At 46.3% G+C, this 17,470-nt stretch overlaps 1 protein-coding gene across 6 annotated transcripts in view; it reads right to left on the minus strand.

Annotated features, from left to right (window-relative positions):
- The window catches only part of DHRS7B (dehydrogenase/reductase 7B), a 114,430-nt gene that overhangs the window by 13,785 nt on the left and 83,175 nt on the right, over positions 1–17,470 (minus strand). For all 6 annotated transcript variants that reach the window (XM_085628905.1, XM_085628907.1, XM_085628910.1 and 3 more), the window contains one exon: positions 5,462–5,614. In XM_085628905.1, coding sequence (XP_085485031.1) covers positions 5,462–5,614 — 153 coding nt within the window. The remainder of the gene's footprint in view (positions 1–5,461; positions 5,615–17,470) is intronic.

Genomic DNA, 17,470 nt, shown 5'->3' on the forward strand with positions numbered 1-17,470 from the left:
ATGCAATTTCTGGCTTGGGCATCTGATAATGTATTTTCTGAAGTGCAATATGGTTTTAGGGCTAAACTAAGGACAATCGAGTAGCTTTTGGATCTTTTGTTGATTTTTGTCAAGTACACAAAAGCCTCCCAGGGTTACCTTTATTTGGCTTTCATGGACCTGAGCTGTGCATCTGACTGTGTCAAGTGATCTAAACTCTGGTCCACTTTAACAACTATGGGTGTGATACTGCTTTAATTAACATTTTCATAGATTGCTTTCTGGACTATCTGCTAAGGTCAGAAATGGAAGCAATGGAGAATACACAGGACACATTCATTTTGAGGTGTTCGACAAGGGTGTGTCCTTGCTCCAGTTCTTTTATTCTGCTTATTACCAGTTTAAGCGATCACCTTGCCCTTAACAGACAAGAAATGACACAAATTGGATAAAGATCTATTCCAGCACAGCTTTATGCTGATAAGTTTTATTATTGCCTACTGCTAATGGCCCAAAAAAGAAAAATCCAGCGGGATCCATTGTAAAATTGGAAAAATAAATAACGAAAGGGTGGGCTCCCACGCTTTGTTAATTATCTGCCCCTGGATGGGCCAGGTCCCGGGGGAAATTTGTAAACAAGCATTGGCATAGCCAATAGGTCTCGCCTTTGGGACCTTATAAGTGTTAAGCCATGCAACAGTTGCATAACTAAATACTTATAAGGTCCCAAAAGCGAGACCTATTGGCTATGCCAAGCGGCCTCGAAAGTGAAAGTAACCGCGGTAAAGCGCGGCGCGCGCGCACGTGCACTGTAGCTCTAGGCTGGCCTGGTAGCACTTTTTGGAGCCCTCTCAATAAGTCTCGCCAGACCAGCACATGCGCTGGGTCAGGCGAGACCTAAAAAGGAGGAGAATGCATGGGCCCTCCCCTCCTGGGTCTTATTATGCCCCGGGGACCACCACCTCCCACGGGCGTACATCTTTTTAAATTGGGGGGCCTCAAACCCCCCAGCCACGGGGACCCCCACCTCCCCGGGGCTTTATTGTAAGTGAATGTGGGGGGTGTATGTCCCCCTGCAGCCCCACGGACCGCCACCTCCCCGGGGCATAAGTTTAAATTGAATGCCGGGGGGGCTGCGTATGCCCCCCCTCAGCCCGCGGACGGATACCTCCCCGGGGCATAAGTTTAAATTGAATGCAGGGGGGCTGCGTTGCCCCCCCCCCCCCCGCAGCCCCGGGGACCACCACCTCCCAGGGGCAAATTTGAAGATGGGAGGGGAGCAACACATTCCCCCTCCTGGAGCCCTAGATGGCCCTGCGGAACACCACCTCCCAAGGCCGGCTCCTGCAATGTCCCGGGTGCCTTCTCCTGAGACATTGCTGTTTGCTATGGCAAGCCATAGCAAACACTGCTCCGCTTCTATTAAGCAAGAGCAGAAAATGCTTACTAGAAGCGGAGCAGAATTGCTTTTACACACGTTAGCAGCACCCTATGTGCAAAAGCAATGCAGGCTCCCGCAGGAGGCGGGAACCCAGCAAGGACCGGGGGGGCCTTGAGGCTACCCCCGCAGTCCCCTACCATTAAAAAGTGGGTGACCTAGGTGGGACCGGGGCACCCACACCACAGGCAGGGCCCCGGGGAATTGGGTCACCAGGGCTGTGCGCACCCCTCACTTTTTTTATTTAATAAAAATGGGGCAAGCCCCGGGGATGGGGTCCCTGGGGCCAAAAATGGCCCAGGAAGATGGTGCTCGACTCCCGTACCTTGAAATAAAGAAAAAGAAAGAAAAAGAAAATGCTGGGCCACAGAGGAGGGGGTCCCCGTAGCAGAAATCCTCCTAGGAGGGGGGCTGCGTGGTGCCCTCTCTTTTTTATTTAAATAATAATAATAATAATAAAGGGGCTGGCCCCGTGAGATGGGGTCCCCAGGGCATACCTTGAAATAAAAAAAAGAAAAGAAAAGGGCAGGCCCGAGGCCAAAATCAGGTCTGCGCGGCCCCCTCATCCATTGAAAAAAGGCCTAGCCCCAGAGCCGAAAATGGCACAGGGAAGGAGGAACACGAAGCCCTGCCTCCTTAAATGTTTTGTTTAAACAAATTGAAAAAAAACAACCTCTCACAAGTCGCCGGAGGCCACGCCCACTTCCCCACCACTCTGCAAATGTGCCTCCTGGCGCACTACTAGTTGGGGGATGAAGTCCCCTTGGCTCTTGGGGGTCCTTGGGGGCCAACTACCCCTACTGTTGCCTCCAGTATGTACCAGACAGTGGGATTGCTGAGAGGACTTGGAGTTTACGCCCCCTTTCTCCCCCACTCTGCAAAAGCGCCTCCTCGAGCGCTGCTGGCTAGGTAATTAATTCCACTTTACTCCTGAGGGCCTCAGGACTAAAAGTGGAATTCTTCCTCCAACCAGTAGTGCACCAGGAGGCGTGTTTGAGGAGTGGTGGAGAAAGGGGGCATGTCCTCTGATGACCTCTCAGCAATCCAGCTGTGTGGAACTTACTGGAGGTAATAGTAAGTGTTGTTGGCTCCCAAAGACCCTCAAGAGCCAAGGGGACTTCATCCCCCAAATAGAAGTGCACAAGGAGGTGTGTTTTCAAAGTAGTGGAGAAAGGGGGGGGGGGCACCGAAAACCTATCAGCAAACCCACTGTGTGGGGATATGTTAACATAGGCCCTCTCCCAACTGAGGAAGACAATATCTGATGGCTATCATTAGTTCTTTCACCGACCACTCCTCTTTTTTCCTCCCACGAAGAGTTAAGATGAGATTACTAAATCTGCTCCTTTGATGTTTTCTATCTGGTTAATACTGCAACCAAATGTAATGGAGCCATAATTAATGAATGGTCAAAAATGGATTGGTGTTTGGAATTATCATCAAAAAAGCCATCCATTTTAGCTGAGGCTGAAATATGTTATTATGTGCCGAAACTAGTCAGCCGACTTTAGTGATCATACAAATATTGTTAAACAGGATAAATCTTAGGTCCAAAAAGTTTTATTTGTGAACAGGGGTATGCAGATGGAAGACATTTAGCTTCAAAAGCTAACTGTTAAATACCATGTTCTGTTAAGAAACTGTCTCTCCATTGAGCGTTATTTGATCCAATTTCAGGGAGAGAGATTTTTTGTGGCTCAGCACTGATCCTCACCAACTCTCCTTCACATTGGGCTGCGTAGTAATCATTTGGTCAGCCATTGTCCCCATGATGATTTTTCCCCCCAAAAAGCATTCTATATTGTTTTTGTAAATACTTTAACCCAATGCCTCAACAATATTTTGTTCCTCTTTGAAAGCATTATGGCTTTTCCAAGTGCAGGATAGCTCTGTTGTTTCTACAAATATCACCACGTTTGTTTTGCATTTGGATGTTTTTGTTTTGAAAAGTCTGTTAAATTTTGTGATTTTTGTTTACTGTTTTAGCATTGAACGAAACATGTTTTTACAACTTTATTGTGTGCATTTTATGTTTTATTAGTTTACTTTTTAACTGAAAAAAGATTACTTTTGATTTGAACTATGTTATGGATCATTTGCTACATCTTATGCAACTCAGACCAGGAACACTAGAAAAAGTCCAGCTATTACGAAACAATACAAAAACAAAAAATATAATTTACAAATATATAAACAATTGATGGTAAATATTTCATTTTGATTGACAGCCGTCATGCAATTGAAGAATAAAATGAAAACAGAATATAATTAGTGTTGGTATTTGCAAAATGAGTTGCAACACAAAGAGGAGAAAAGAGAGATTTTAATGTGTGGTAGCTAATAGGCATTATAAAGACAGTGACAGGAGACACAAGATGGAAAGGAATGTGAAACAAGGCATAACAGGGTGTCCCACGTTAAAAAGAATAACTCTGTGACCCAACAGACAGACATAAGTTAATGTAGTTGAAGTTGAAAAACTATCAATACAAAATTTATGAGTATGTCAGAGTTATGATTTTTCTATAACCTATAGAAAATGACTGACATCAAACGAAGACCTTTCCTTCTGGTAAAGGATTCAACTGTAAGCTGCCTCCATACCAGCCTCAGTTACCATATAAGAATTATTTGTAACCCACCAATTACAATAGGAAAGTGCCACTCAACCTACCACATGAAAGATCCCACCTACCCTGTGATAGCGCCATCCAACCTTACAAGAAAAAGAAGAAAACAAAATCCCTGAAAGTGCCACACAATCCACCATGTAACTGTCATCAGCCATCCATTGTACCCCATTCTTAGGGAACTGCTGTTCCGGGCTCTCCATGCCACTGGAATCAAGCTATCCTGGCTGAAGAGGGGTGAAACCCCGAAACCGGTCCTAGGATGCTTGTTTCCTGTCCAGGGAGGACCTGGCTTGGCAGTTCGGGCTGGACTGTTCCCATGAGGCACAGGGTCAAGACTGATTTGCATATGGCTGAGTTCAAACTGGAACGCCATGGTGAGCAAAAAAACAATGGATTTAGGTCCAGATCTTTGTACTGGGGTGAATGTATGACATTGTTCTGCATTCTGTCCATCAACAGTTTTTTTTGCATTTGTCACCCCGAGTGGGAAGGGTATGCCCAGACGTGGGTGCCTTACTCTCCATGCCACTGGAATAAAGCTATCCTGGTTGAAGAGGGATGAAACCCCAAAACCGGTCCTAGGATGCTTGTTTCCAGTCCAGGGAGGACCTGGCTTGGCAGTTCGGGCTGGACTGTTCCCATGAGGCACAGGGTCAAGACTGATTTGCATATGGCTGAGTTCAAACTGGAACGCCATGGTGAGCAAAAAAACAATGGATTTAGGTCCAGATCTTTGTACTGGGGTGAATGTATGACATTGTTCTGCATTCTGTCCATCAACAGTTTTTTTGCATTTGTCACCCCGAGTGGGAAGGGTATGCCCAGACGTGGGTGCCTTACTCTCCATGCCACTGGAATAAAGCTATCCTGGTTGAAGAGGGATGAAACCCCAAAACCGGTCCTAGGATGCTTGTTTCCAGTCCAGGGAGGACCTGGCTTGGCAGTTCGGGCTGGACTGTTCCCATGAGGCACAGGGTCAAGACTGATTTGCATATGGCTGGGTTCAAACTGGAACGGCATGGTGAGCAAAAAAACGATGGATTTAGGCCCAGATCTTTGTACTGGGGTGAAAGTATGACATTGTTTTGCAATCTGTCCATCAACTATTTTTTTGCACAGCACATCTCATGGCACAAACCTTTTAGATTCCATTAGCAACTCTACCTTGTGCTATGTTCTAGACATTGCCGTAACTCCATCCAAGGTATAACTGCCCATCCATGGTTCCTGGAAACTCGACATATTTCACTTTTAGAAAGTTCCAAAGAATCCTCAACATGAAGCTCCGACACAATCCACCTTATTTTCACACTGTGAAAGTGTTTAGTCTAAACATATTACATTTACAAACGCACATATTTAAAGGCTACACACATCAACAAGCAGCCCCTATGAAGAACCTAAATCTCACCTCCATATTTGGATCCATCTCCTGTCACTGCGTTCAGCGACAAATTCGTCTGTATGTAGCCAGGACTCACAACAGTTACATCGATTTCATAAGGCTCCATCTCTGCTCGTAGACAGTCAAAAAAGGCTTGAGTTGCATGCTTTGACGCTGCGTCTGCAACACAACCATGCAAACAATTTAGACAAGGGCCATCATAACACATTAAAGCACCCTAAAAAGTAATTTTTATTGCTAATTCGGGGTAGACGCTGCAGCGAATCAAATCAATTGGTGGTACCACATATACCCATGGAGGTTCTACAATGTAATCAACTTTATTAGACAAAAAAAAGGTTAAGCTTTCTACAACACAGGGTAAAAATAACATCTTAAAAATTGCTGTCAGAGTATAAATTACCAACATTTACAATAAATGCTGCATAATAACCACAAGAAGTTGAACGAGTTTGACAGCTTTTTTTTTTTTTTTAAGGAGTCCACACACCTGACAGTGCTGGCATATAAGCGGAAACAGTGCTTTGTAGGCAAATGCAGTATTTTTCACATGAAGGAAAAACAGGAAAAGCAAAGCACAGTATCAGGATTTGTAATGCAAGTCGGATATGACAGTAAGCTGTGAAGAATAATAAAGCATAAATGTCAAACTAAGAAAACTGTCCCAAGCACATTAAATCTTTGAAGGAGGCTTGCTCAGTGGCACTTTGATCTTCAAATACAGAAACTGATTAGTAAAGCTTGCAAACTAATAGTCTCTCCATAAATCTTGCTAACTAGAATAGAACCTGGTAAACTCAAAGGAAACAACACCCTAACGCATGCCCATTGGTTCAGCTGAATAATGAAATAAATAAAGGGGCATGGTCAAAGTTTTGTCTTTTGTGCCTAAGATGGTCCTATTTTCTCTACTAATATATGCCTTCCATTTGATCCCATCCTCCCTGATTAACTATTGTTCTTTAAGGATTGTCGGGAGTGTGGAAATAAGTTAGCTTTATCCGAGGATCCAGGGAAAGTTGAACTGTATAACCAGAAGAGCCTAAATGGAAATGTCTCGTGGCTAGATTAGGGGACCATAATTCACTTCTTGTTAGTTCACCACTTGCTGTTTGAGAGGAAAGGTTTGCTCTACTACAAATTACAGAGGAGGAGGAGGGCATTCTTCAGCAGGCCTTAGCTACTGGCCTCAATGCTGGAGTAGGGAGTATTTCTGAGGTGAGTGGATCAAATAAGGCTCAAGCATCCTACTAGTGATTTTATTAAATTTATTGAGGCCATGAAAAAGAGTTTGGGTGAGAGGGAACCGAATACAATATTTTAAGAACTTCACATGTCTCTCTCAAGAACCTACAGAGAAAGATGACTGATGTTCACAAGAGCCCTAGGGTGGCAGAATGGAGAGATGTAATTGTCACAGATTTGATTAGGCAGCTGTAGGGTGAGACAATTCATCTAGAAATGGCAATAGAACTTTGACAGTATGAAAACACATACTAGATGAATAGCATAAGAGTGAATGGTATTTAGGAAGGAGCAAGTATGCAGGATAATAAGCATCTTGCGAATTGAGTTAAACTACTACACTTCAGGTTGACCTGGCAATTGCTTTTGGATGAAATATAATGGGTACATAGAATCTCTCCTCCAAACCCCGTACAATTTGTATACATTTTCATATTTCTTAATACATTTCACTTCATCCCTTGTTGCATGCCGAATTCTCTCTATTAACAGATGACGTGTTGACTCCTTCGTCTTAGTACTCGCAGAGAATTTCCCCTGTCATGACTTGTGGAGGCAATTTATGGGCCTCAATTCTTTCTTGTACAGGTCTCCTTTGACCTGCAGCTGATCCATTTTGTTCGATATGACCTTATTGGTATATGTTAATTGTACAGCACTGTCCATTGAAATTACATTGGAAAACCCTTCTTTCTTTAAAGTATCCTCTGTAAAGGAATTGCATTACCTATTGTTACCTTTAACGCACACTGTAGTACTGGCTATTTAGTTAATGTATGTGCTATAAATGTTTAAAAAGACTTGTTTTCATCTCATGCAAGGGGAACTGCAGCGCAAATCTGAATTCAAAGTTTGTTGAATAATACATCCAGATGCAGCAAATGACATAGCCAGTACCTTTCTTCAAGTAGTGCAGCACACAAGAGAGCACTGCCTTCCACCAACTGGTATGAGCAGGAGCTCACACACAACAAACCAAGGAATGAATCTTCATGAGCTGTGGCATGGCAGCGGACCAGACAAAGGAAGCAGCCTGGGATTACAAAGACGCGCTACCTGACATGGTCACAAAAAATATGCTAGATTAACACAATGCCCACCTCAATGGTCAGCTGCTCATTGACCACAAATAATCATAGATTATAAACAAGTAGAGAGGGAACTACAATCAGTTGTCAGTGTTATATATACAGAAAACAATAAATAGATGGTCGTAGGTCTTGGTTGATTATTCAGTCCCTTTGCTTTATTGTATTTTTTTCAAAAGGACGCAGCCAACGCGTTTCACCTTGAAAAGGCTTCATCAGGGTGAGAGATATTCACCACTCCGGAAGATCAAAATTCTTGTCTCTATCCAATCGGGTGCGCGGTATTCATTCACTAGTTGGTTCACAGACCAAAGGTATTAGCCCAGTGGCCTGTTGGATTATCCCAGCTTTATGAATGTGTAAGCAGTATTTCGCCTGTACGTACACTGTCACAATCCCGAGATATTCACAGTTGTGGGTCACTTCTCTTAAAAGATAAAAGCGAAGAATCTTGGGACCAGCATGTGCCAAATTAGATAATAGATCCTTGTTGGAAAGTGGGTTATTGGTAGGGGCAAACGTAGGTCTGCCACTGGCAATAAGGCCACTAACACATGATAGTACTCAGCATAGGTCTTAGAAAATTATTCCTATGCTCAACCCTTGGTAATGTGGCTGCAAGCAGACAGGCTTAGCTTCAAAGACAGGTAGGTAAAGCATTTAAAAACACCATTTCAGTAAATAATTAAGACACAACACATAATAAAAATCCAACACCAATTTATAATAATAGGAAATATTTTTATGTTTAAAATGACATCAAAACGACAAAAATCCAATGTAGGGAACCGGAGATATGAATTTTCAAGGTTTTAATAAAATATAGCACTTTGAAGATTATAGCACCATATTGTGATACCTGCTCGCGATAGACCGGGTCAAAGTTTCAGGCTGACCGCGATGGAGCCCTGGGCTGCAACAGCTTGCGCCAGGTCCCGGTCTCAGTTTCTACCTTCACACTTAGAAACTTTTCTGGAGCTTTTTCTCACGAGGCCCCTTGAGGCTCCCAGCCAGTCCGGATCCCGTGAGGGTTCGCCGGCTTGACTTGTGACGAGGTCCCGGTCAACTTCCCTGAAGCGGACGTAGAAAATTACTCAAGATCGCTTCAGCGGGGCAACCCAGGAATCCAGGCCGGTACGCGATGGAAGACAGGCGGCTTGGCTCTCGCGGTTGTTCCCAGTCACCTTTTCGACGAGCGGACTTAGAAACTTTTCTGGAGCTTTTTCTCGCGGAGTCTCTCGATGCTCATGTAGCCGGATCCGGTGAGGGTTCGCGGGCTTCTTATTTTCTCTAGTCCCGGTCAATCTCTGGAAGTTGGAGCGATGGAGCTTTTAGCGGGACGAACCTGGTTGGTTTGGCTGGCTCGCGGTTGAAGGCAGGCGGCCTGGCTGGCCAGGTTGAGTCGGTCCCTCTATGGAGCTTTTTTTTTCAAAGTTGCTCCAAAGTTCTCCAAACTTCTTGAATTTCTTCCTGAAGTTCCTCAAGGTGTCCCAAAGTGTCTCAAACTCACTGCAAGGGTCTGGAAGCTCCAAGATAGACCTTGAAAGTTGAGGACTTCAGTTCCCACAATCCACTGGTACAAAACCCTTACAAATCCACTGGTGGTTCTCCAGGTTGCGGAATTAGTTGGTAATGTTCCAGTTGAGCTCTTTTCACCTGTAGCTTTCAGGGAGTCCACTCTTTACTTCTTTTCCAGCAAGGTAATCCACAGGGCTGCAGTTTCAGTTGGTGCAGTCTTCAGAGGTCAGGCCTTAGAATTCTTTGCACAGCAAAATCTTCTCAGCAGGGCACTTCTTGCTTCAATAGGTTTCAAGCAGCAGATCTGGAGGGCTCTGCCCCTCTCAGATACTTATTCCAAGTTCTCTGGGTCAAGCAGGAGGTCACGTCTGACCAATGGGAGCAGGGTAACTCCTCATAGTTATGACCACATCCTGTAGAGTGTGGCATTATTTTGACCCAAAGTGCATCAAATCTTCCAAATCCATAATTGCTGATTTTCCAGCAAGGAGGTAAGAGCTGGCTAAACACACCCCCTAGGATGGCTTATTTCCATAGACTCTCCCCCTACCATCTGCACATACCTTCCCTAATCCTGGGTCTGGTGGGGGTCAAAAGTGTGAAGTGGAAACTGACACTGTGGCCATCCCTCTGTCTTTGAAGACCATGGTTTACGACCCCTCCCCCTGGCCTGGCATTCCTATTGAACAGCACACTGCCCTGCCAGCAGAGCTGCTTAACCCCAGGGGCTCTTTATCACCTCTTCAATGGAGCCTGGCTAATCCACTTGACTCTGACCAATCAGGGCAGACCACTGGAAGGCTGAATTTGGATCCACAAACAAGAAAGTCTAATAACTTCTTGTCTGTACGTTTTAGGAGAAATTCAACAATATAATAATGTTGGATTTTTCACTACCATTCTAGGAAGTGTTTGAACGGTAGCTCTATCTCCTTCCTATCAGGAGTTATTATTTAATAACTTCCTGCAATGTTAACCTATGTGGCCTGGGATATGCAATGGGGAAAATGACTTGGGCCAGTTTTTTAGCACAAGGGCTTATAAAAACATATTTCATAAGTATTTCCCTAATTTCGACAGGACCACCACCCCCTGTGCAACTAGGGGAGACGTTAGGGGTTCTGAATCTGCAGAAATTTTGCATATCCTCCTTCCACAGTGCTCCTAGCATCAAAGTCAAATTTGAGCAGCACTTTAACACAATGTGGGGAGTGAACTGTGAAATGTCACCTAACCCAGGCATATAAAACTAATTTTATAAGGGTGTATCTTATAAATACCTGACCCCCCACCCCTGGGATACCTAGAGGAGACCCTGGGGGTCCCTAATATGCCATACCATTGTAGGTTATCCATTTTTAAGCGCCCCTGCCACCAAAGTCGAGTTTGGGCACAATTTACTTTTTAAAAGCAGTCCTAGCACCCAGTGCTGCTTTTAAACTGACCTCAGGCTTCAACAGTGCACACATGCAAGTGCAGAAAAAGGCTGCTGGTCTCTAAACTGCCATGCCCCAGGGTACTGGGGGCTTCTAAGTAGTTTCAATCCCCCTGCCCTATTATATACTAGGGGCCTATAGGGGAGGCCATGCCAATCACAGGGGTACCCCACCATACTATTGTGTACCCTAGTGTATGTAGGTGTTTTACCAGTATTCTAATGTGTCTCTTCCAGGTTAGCACTGGCCCTGGGCCCGGTAGGCAGAGCCCAGGGTCACTCAAATCAGTTACCATCAGTATCAGTCAGCAAAACGTTGGGGGTGCCCAGGGCACATGATGACTTTGCAACATAGCCCCCCCCCCCAAACGAAAGGTGATGGTTTACTAACCTACACTCTGATAGTCCTCATCAGCTAGGTGGAAAAACCTGGAAAGTCCATCTGCATTTGCATGGGCAACCCCAGGTCTGTGTTACACTGTAAAGTCCATTCCCTGTAGGGAAATGGACCACCTTAACAGCTTGGGATTCTCCCCTCTCATCTGCATGAGCTACCTGAGAGGCTACTGGTCAGTTTGAACACGAAAGTGACTCCCAAACAAATATGGTCTCATTTTTTTCAGGGACCACACCACTGCAAAAGCCTCTTTCTCAATGGCACTCCACCTCTGCTCTCTGGGAAGAAGCCTTCTGCTAATAAAGGCAACTGGCTGATCAAGACCCCTTCATTTAGCTGTGACAACACAGCCCCAATCCCTTGCTCTGAAGCATCGGTCTGAACCACAAATTCCTTTGTGTAGTCAGGGGCCAGTAGTACTGGTGCTGGACACATAGCAGCTTTCAGAGTGTCAAAAGCCTTCTGACACTCTGGGGTCCAAATCACCTTCTTGGGCCTCTTTTTAGAAGTGAGTTCTGTTAGGAACCCCACAATGGTCCCATAATTTTAAACAAACCTTCTATAGTACCCTGTCAGTCCAAGGAATGCCCGGACCTGAGTCTGGGTAACAGGAGCTGTCCAAATCCAAAATAGTTTGGATTTTCGCTTGGAGAGGCTGTACATGGCCCCCACCTAACAGGTGGCCCAGGTACACCACAGAACTCTGCCCTATTTGGCACTTGCTTGCCTTAATAGTCAGGCCTGCCTGTTGCATGGCCTGAAGCACTTCCCTGGCTTAAGTGATCCCCCCAGGTAGAACTGTATACAGCTATATCATCCAGGTAAGCTGCACTGAACTGTTCTAACCCCGACAAGACCCTGTTCACCAACCTTTGGAAGGTGGCAGGTGCATTCTTTAATCCAAAGGACATTACCTTGAACTGATAATGTCCCTCTGGTGTGGAGAATGCTGACCTCTCCTTTGCTCCATCAGTGGGGGCAATCTGCCAGTAACCTGAAATCAAATCAAAAGTACTCAGGTACTTAGCAGCCCCTAACCTATCAATGAGCTCATCAGCTCTAGGTATAGGGTGAGCGCCAGTCTTTTTTGACTGCATTCAATCCTCTGTAGTCCACACAGAACCTTAACTACTTGGGTCCCCCCTGAGGATTAGGTTTAGGTACCAGCACCACTGGACTGGCCCATGGACTCTCAGATGGTTCAATTACCCCCAGTTCCAGCATCTTAGCAACTTCAGCTTTAATGCTGGCTCTGACAGGGTCAGACAACCTGTACAGTTTATTTTTGACAGTCAGGCTGTCACCAGTGTCAATGTGGTGCACACACCACTCAGTGATGCCTGGGGTCAAAGAGAACAGGCCAGAAAACTGCTCCAGCACTTGCTTACAGTCTCTGTGCTGCTGGTCTGTCAACTTGAGAGAGAGCACAACTCCCTCCACTGACCCATCTTGCACATTAGAGGAGAGGAGGTCGGGCACAGGCTCAGTTTCCTCCTCCACACCCTCATCATTGACCAGTAACATGGTCATATCTGCCCTGTCATGGTGGGGTTTCAATCTATTCACATGCAGGACCCTATGAGGGTTCCTGGGGGTGCCAAGGTCAACCAAATAGGTAACCTCACCCTTTTTTCTAAGATGGGATAGGGCCCACTCCACTTGCCATGGAGGGCCCTGGGAGCCACAGGCTCCAACACCCACATCAATTGTCCTGGAGTATACTCAGGCATAGTAGCCTTTTGATCATACCAGTGCTTCATGAGCTCCTGCCTGGCCTCCAGTTTCCTGTTTGCCTTGTACATGTACTCTGCCATTCTAGATCTCAGGCCTAGCACATAGTCAAGCACATTGTCCTTAGCTTCTTTAAGAGGCTTCTCTAATGACTCTCTTAGCAGGCTCAATGGCCCCCTCACAGGGTGTCCAAACAACAACTCAAAGGGACTGAAACCAACCCCTTTTTGTGGCACCTCCCTGTAGGCAAACAGTAGGCATGGGAGGAGAACATCCCTTCTCCTCCTGAGTCTTTCTGACAACCCATTTATCATGCCCTTCAGGGTTTTGTTGAATCTCTCAATAAGACCATTTGCTTGTGGGTGATAGGGGGTGGTGAACTTGTAGTTGACACCACACTCATCCCGCATAGCAGTCAGATAGCTGGATAAGAAGTTTGTGCCCCTATCTGACACCAACTCTTTCGGAAAACCCACTCTGGTGAACACACCAAGCAGTGTTCTAGCCACTGCAGGAGCATCAATGGTTCTAAGAGGTACGGCTTCAGGGTAGCTAGTGGCATGGTCAACTACCACTAAGATATACCTATTCCCTGATGCAGTAGGTGGGTCCAGGGGACCAACAATGTCCATCCCAATCCTTTCAAAAGGAACCCCAACCACTGGCAGTGGTATTAGGGGAGCCTTTGTCTTGCCCCCTGCCTTGCCACTGGCCTGACAGGTGACACAGGAGCTGCAAAACTCCTCTACCTTTTCAGACATATGGGGCCAGTAGAAATGGTTCACAAACCGGTTCCATGTCTTTGTCTGTCCCAAATATCCTGCCAAGGGGATATCATGACCCAAAGTCAGGATGAACTCTCTGTACTTCTGGGGCACCACCAACCTCCTGGTGGCCCCTCCTTGAGGTTTCTGGCCTCAGTATAAAGCAGTCCATCTTCCCAGTAGAGTTTGTGAAACCCACTGTCATCCCCCTCCTCTTGCTTAGAAGCAATCCGCCTTAAGCTCTCCAGGGTGGGACTGTCACGCTGTCCCTGCCTGAACTCCTCTCTGGAGGGTCCACCTGCTCCTGTCAGTTCTGCCAAATCTGACAGCTCTGGCAGGGATGGAGTCCCTCCCTCAGAGGCCAGATCCTCCCCATCAGGGTTAGATTCTTCCTGCACCTTTGGAGTTCCCTGGGCTGGCTCACCAGGCCCAGCGCCCTTGTCCTTGGATGCTCTCCCTTTGTTCCAGGGTCCTAGTGTCCAGCTCCTCCCTTCTGGCTAGTCTGTGACCTAGTCACAGCACATAACCACTCAGGGAGCTCCAATATTTTTATATGGAGCCCTCTCGCCACCTCTGACCACACAGAGGCTTCAAGATCATTGCCCAGTAAACACTGGACTGGGAGCACCTTTGACACAGCTACCTTCATAGGGCCTGTCACACCTCCCCATTCCAAATCCACCTCAGCCATAGGATGGAGTTTGGTAGTGCTGTCTGCATAAGTCACCTGGTGAAACTCACCAGGTAACAACCTCTCTGGAGGCACCAGCTCATCCAGGACCATAGTTTCACTATCCCCAGTGTCTCTGATAGCCTCAACCTCAATCCCATTCACTTTAGGCCTCTGCCTGTAATTGCCCATGTTTGGAGGTAAGGCAGCAAGGGTGGCAATATTCACCCCACCCAAGGACACTAAGGTTTCTTCCACCACCTGACTACCCCTCTCTGGGGCACTACTCTCCACCCCTACACTGACACTGGCAATCCCTGTGGATGGCCCCTTAAGGGGGAGCTTCTTGGTGCAGACAGCATCTCCTTGCTTATGCCCTGGCTGGTTACAGTCAAAGCACGCACCCACCTTTGAGGGATCAAAGAACCTACCAGGCTTTCCCTGAAACCCCCTTCCTTTGAATTTGGGTTGGCTCGGGCCCCCTCCCCCCCCCCCGTGCAGATTTTTGTGGGTCTTTGGAGGATTCCTTAGGTTTTTGACCTTTATTTCCCTGGGCTTTCCCTTGGGAAGGGACCTGTCCTCATTTCTTCTGGTCACCCCCCTGGTGCTGAATGGAAACCCGGGTTCTCACCCACTCATCAGCTGATTCCCCCAACTCTCTGGGGTCTGTCAGCTTAGAGTCCACTAGATACTGGCGTAACTTCTCTTCTGCACAATGAGTCAAAATATGTTCCTTCAACAACAAATGATACAATCCCTCATATGTGTCAACTTTGTTACCAACAATCCAGCCTTCCAGTGCCTTCACTGAAACGTCTACAAAGTCTACACAAGACTTTGAACTCAATTTTTGGGTGCCTCTAAACTTCACCAAGTACTGTTCTGGAGTCAGACCAAATCTCTTGACTAAGCATGCCTTCATCTGCTGCTATGATTCTGCATCCTCTCCCTTCAGGGTCAGGAGCCTATCCCTCCCAGCTATTGGAATCAACTCCCAAAGGAGTGCACCCCAATACCTAAAGTGAACCCTACTAATTTTAAGGGCCCTCTCAAAAGCTGCTAGCCACCTGTCAATGTCATCCTCCTCTGTCTACTTGGGCACTATGTCCTTGGGAAGTTTAGGTTCAAATCTACCACCCCTGGACATTTCGACATCTTCTTCACTTTCGCTGCCACCATTCCTCTTCTCCTCCTCCCTCTCCCATCTCTTCTCAGCCAAGTCCACTTTCATTTGCTCTAAAGCTATCAAAGCTAATTGAGCCTGAAGCTGTCTCTCTGCAAGGGATGGTAGTGGTTCCTGAGTAAGGGACCCTTCCCCACTCCCACCACCACCATGATTCACCTGGCTAACACTAGTCACAATGGAAGAGGTCTCATTCTCACCCTGCTCTTGGGTGAGGTTGGGGGGGGGGGAACATCCTCCCACCCCCCTGGGTTCTCCTCAGCTGCCCTGGCCCAGGCCTTTAGGGACTCACGCAACCCTACCTCCCTCATCTTCTTGGCAGCATGCAGCCCCCTCAGCCTACACTGTTCCCTTAGATCAGCTATCTTAAACTGGAACAGATTAGCCAGGTCCAGCTCCATGGTTCCCTAGTTTTGGGTCACAAAAACTAGGCACAACGGACTTAGAACAATCTGGAAAAATCAAAACAATGGATAAAAACAGTTTAGTCCAAATTCCAAAAATCAAACTCAAAGTTTTGTTCTGAGGCAATTTAGAGGATTTTAATAATCTGAAATAATTCACTGAAAGGTGTACTTTTTAAACACAAGTCCTCATCCACACCGCTGAGCACCAAATGTTGGAAAGTGGGTTATTGGTAGGGGCAAATGTAGGTCTGCCACTGGCAATAAGGCCACTAACACATGATAGGACTCAGCATAGGTCTTAGAAAATTATTCCTATGCTCAACCCTTGGTAACGTGGCTGCGAGCAGACAGGCTTAACTTAAAAAGACAGGTATGCAAAGCATTTAAAAACAATTAAGACACAACACATAAAAAAAATCCAACACCAATTTATGAAAATAGGAAATATTTTTATCTTTAAAATGACACCAAAACGACAAAAATCCAATGTAGGGAACCGGAGATATGAATTTTCAAAGTTTTAATAAAATATAGCACTTAGCTGATTATAGCACCATATTGTGATACCTGCTCGCGATAGACCGGGTCAAAGTCAAAGTTTCAGGCCGACCGCGATTTAGCCCTGGGCTGCTACAGCTTGCGCCAGGTCCCGGTCTCAGTTTCTACCTTCACACTTAGAAACTTTTCTGGAGCTTTTTCTCGCGAGGCCCCTCGAAGCTCCCAGCCAGTCCGGATCTGGTGAGGGTTTGCCGGCTTGACTTGTTACGAGGTCCCGGTCAACTTCCCTGGAGCGGGCTTAGAACATTTCTCAAGATCGCTTCAGCGGGGCAACCCAGGAATCCAGGCCGGTACGCGATGGGAGACAGATGACTTGGCTTTCGCGGTTGCTCCCTGTCACCTTTTTTACAAGCAGACTTAGAAACTTTTCTGGAGCTTTTTCTCGCAAGGTCTCTCGATGTTCCTCATGTAGCCGGATCTGGTGAGGGTTCGCCGGCCTCAGATTTTCTCTAGTCCCGGTCAATCTCTGGAAGTTGGAGCAATGGAGCTTTTAGCGGGAAGAACCTGGTTGGCTTTGCTGGCTCGCGGTTGAAGGCAGGCGGCCTGGCTGGCCAGGTTGAGTCGGTCCCTCTATGGAGCTTTTTTTTCAAAGTTGCTCCAAAGTTCTCCAAACTTCTTGAATTTCTTCGTGAAGTTCCTCAAGGGGTCCTAAAGTGTCTCAAACTCACTCCAAGGGTCTGGAAGCTCCAAGATGGTCCTTGAAAGTTGAGGACTTCAGTTCCCACAATCCACTGGTACAAGACCCTTACAAATCCACTGGTGATTCTCCAAGTTGCTGAATTAGTTAGTAATGTTCCAGTTGAGCTCTTTTCACCTGTAGCTTTCAAGGAGTCCACTTGTTACTTCTTTTCCAGCAAGGTAATCCACAGGGCTGCAGTTTCAGTTGGTGCAGTCTTCAGAGGTCAGGCCTTAGAATTTTTTGCACAGCAAATCTTCTCAGCAGGGCACTTCTTGCTTCAATAAGTTTCAAGCAGCAGATCCAGAGGGCTCTGCCCCTCTCAGATACTTATTCCAAGTTC

Source organism: Triturus cristatus, chromosome 10 (genome assembly GCF_964204655.1).
Source record: "Triturus cristatus chromosome 10, aTriCri1.1, whole genome shotgun sequence".
Lineage (NCBI taxonomy): Eukaryota > Metazoa > Chordata > Amphibia > Caudata > Salamandridae > Triturus > Triturus cristatus.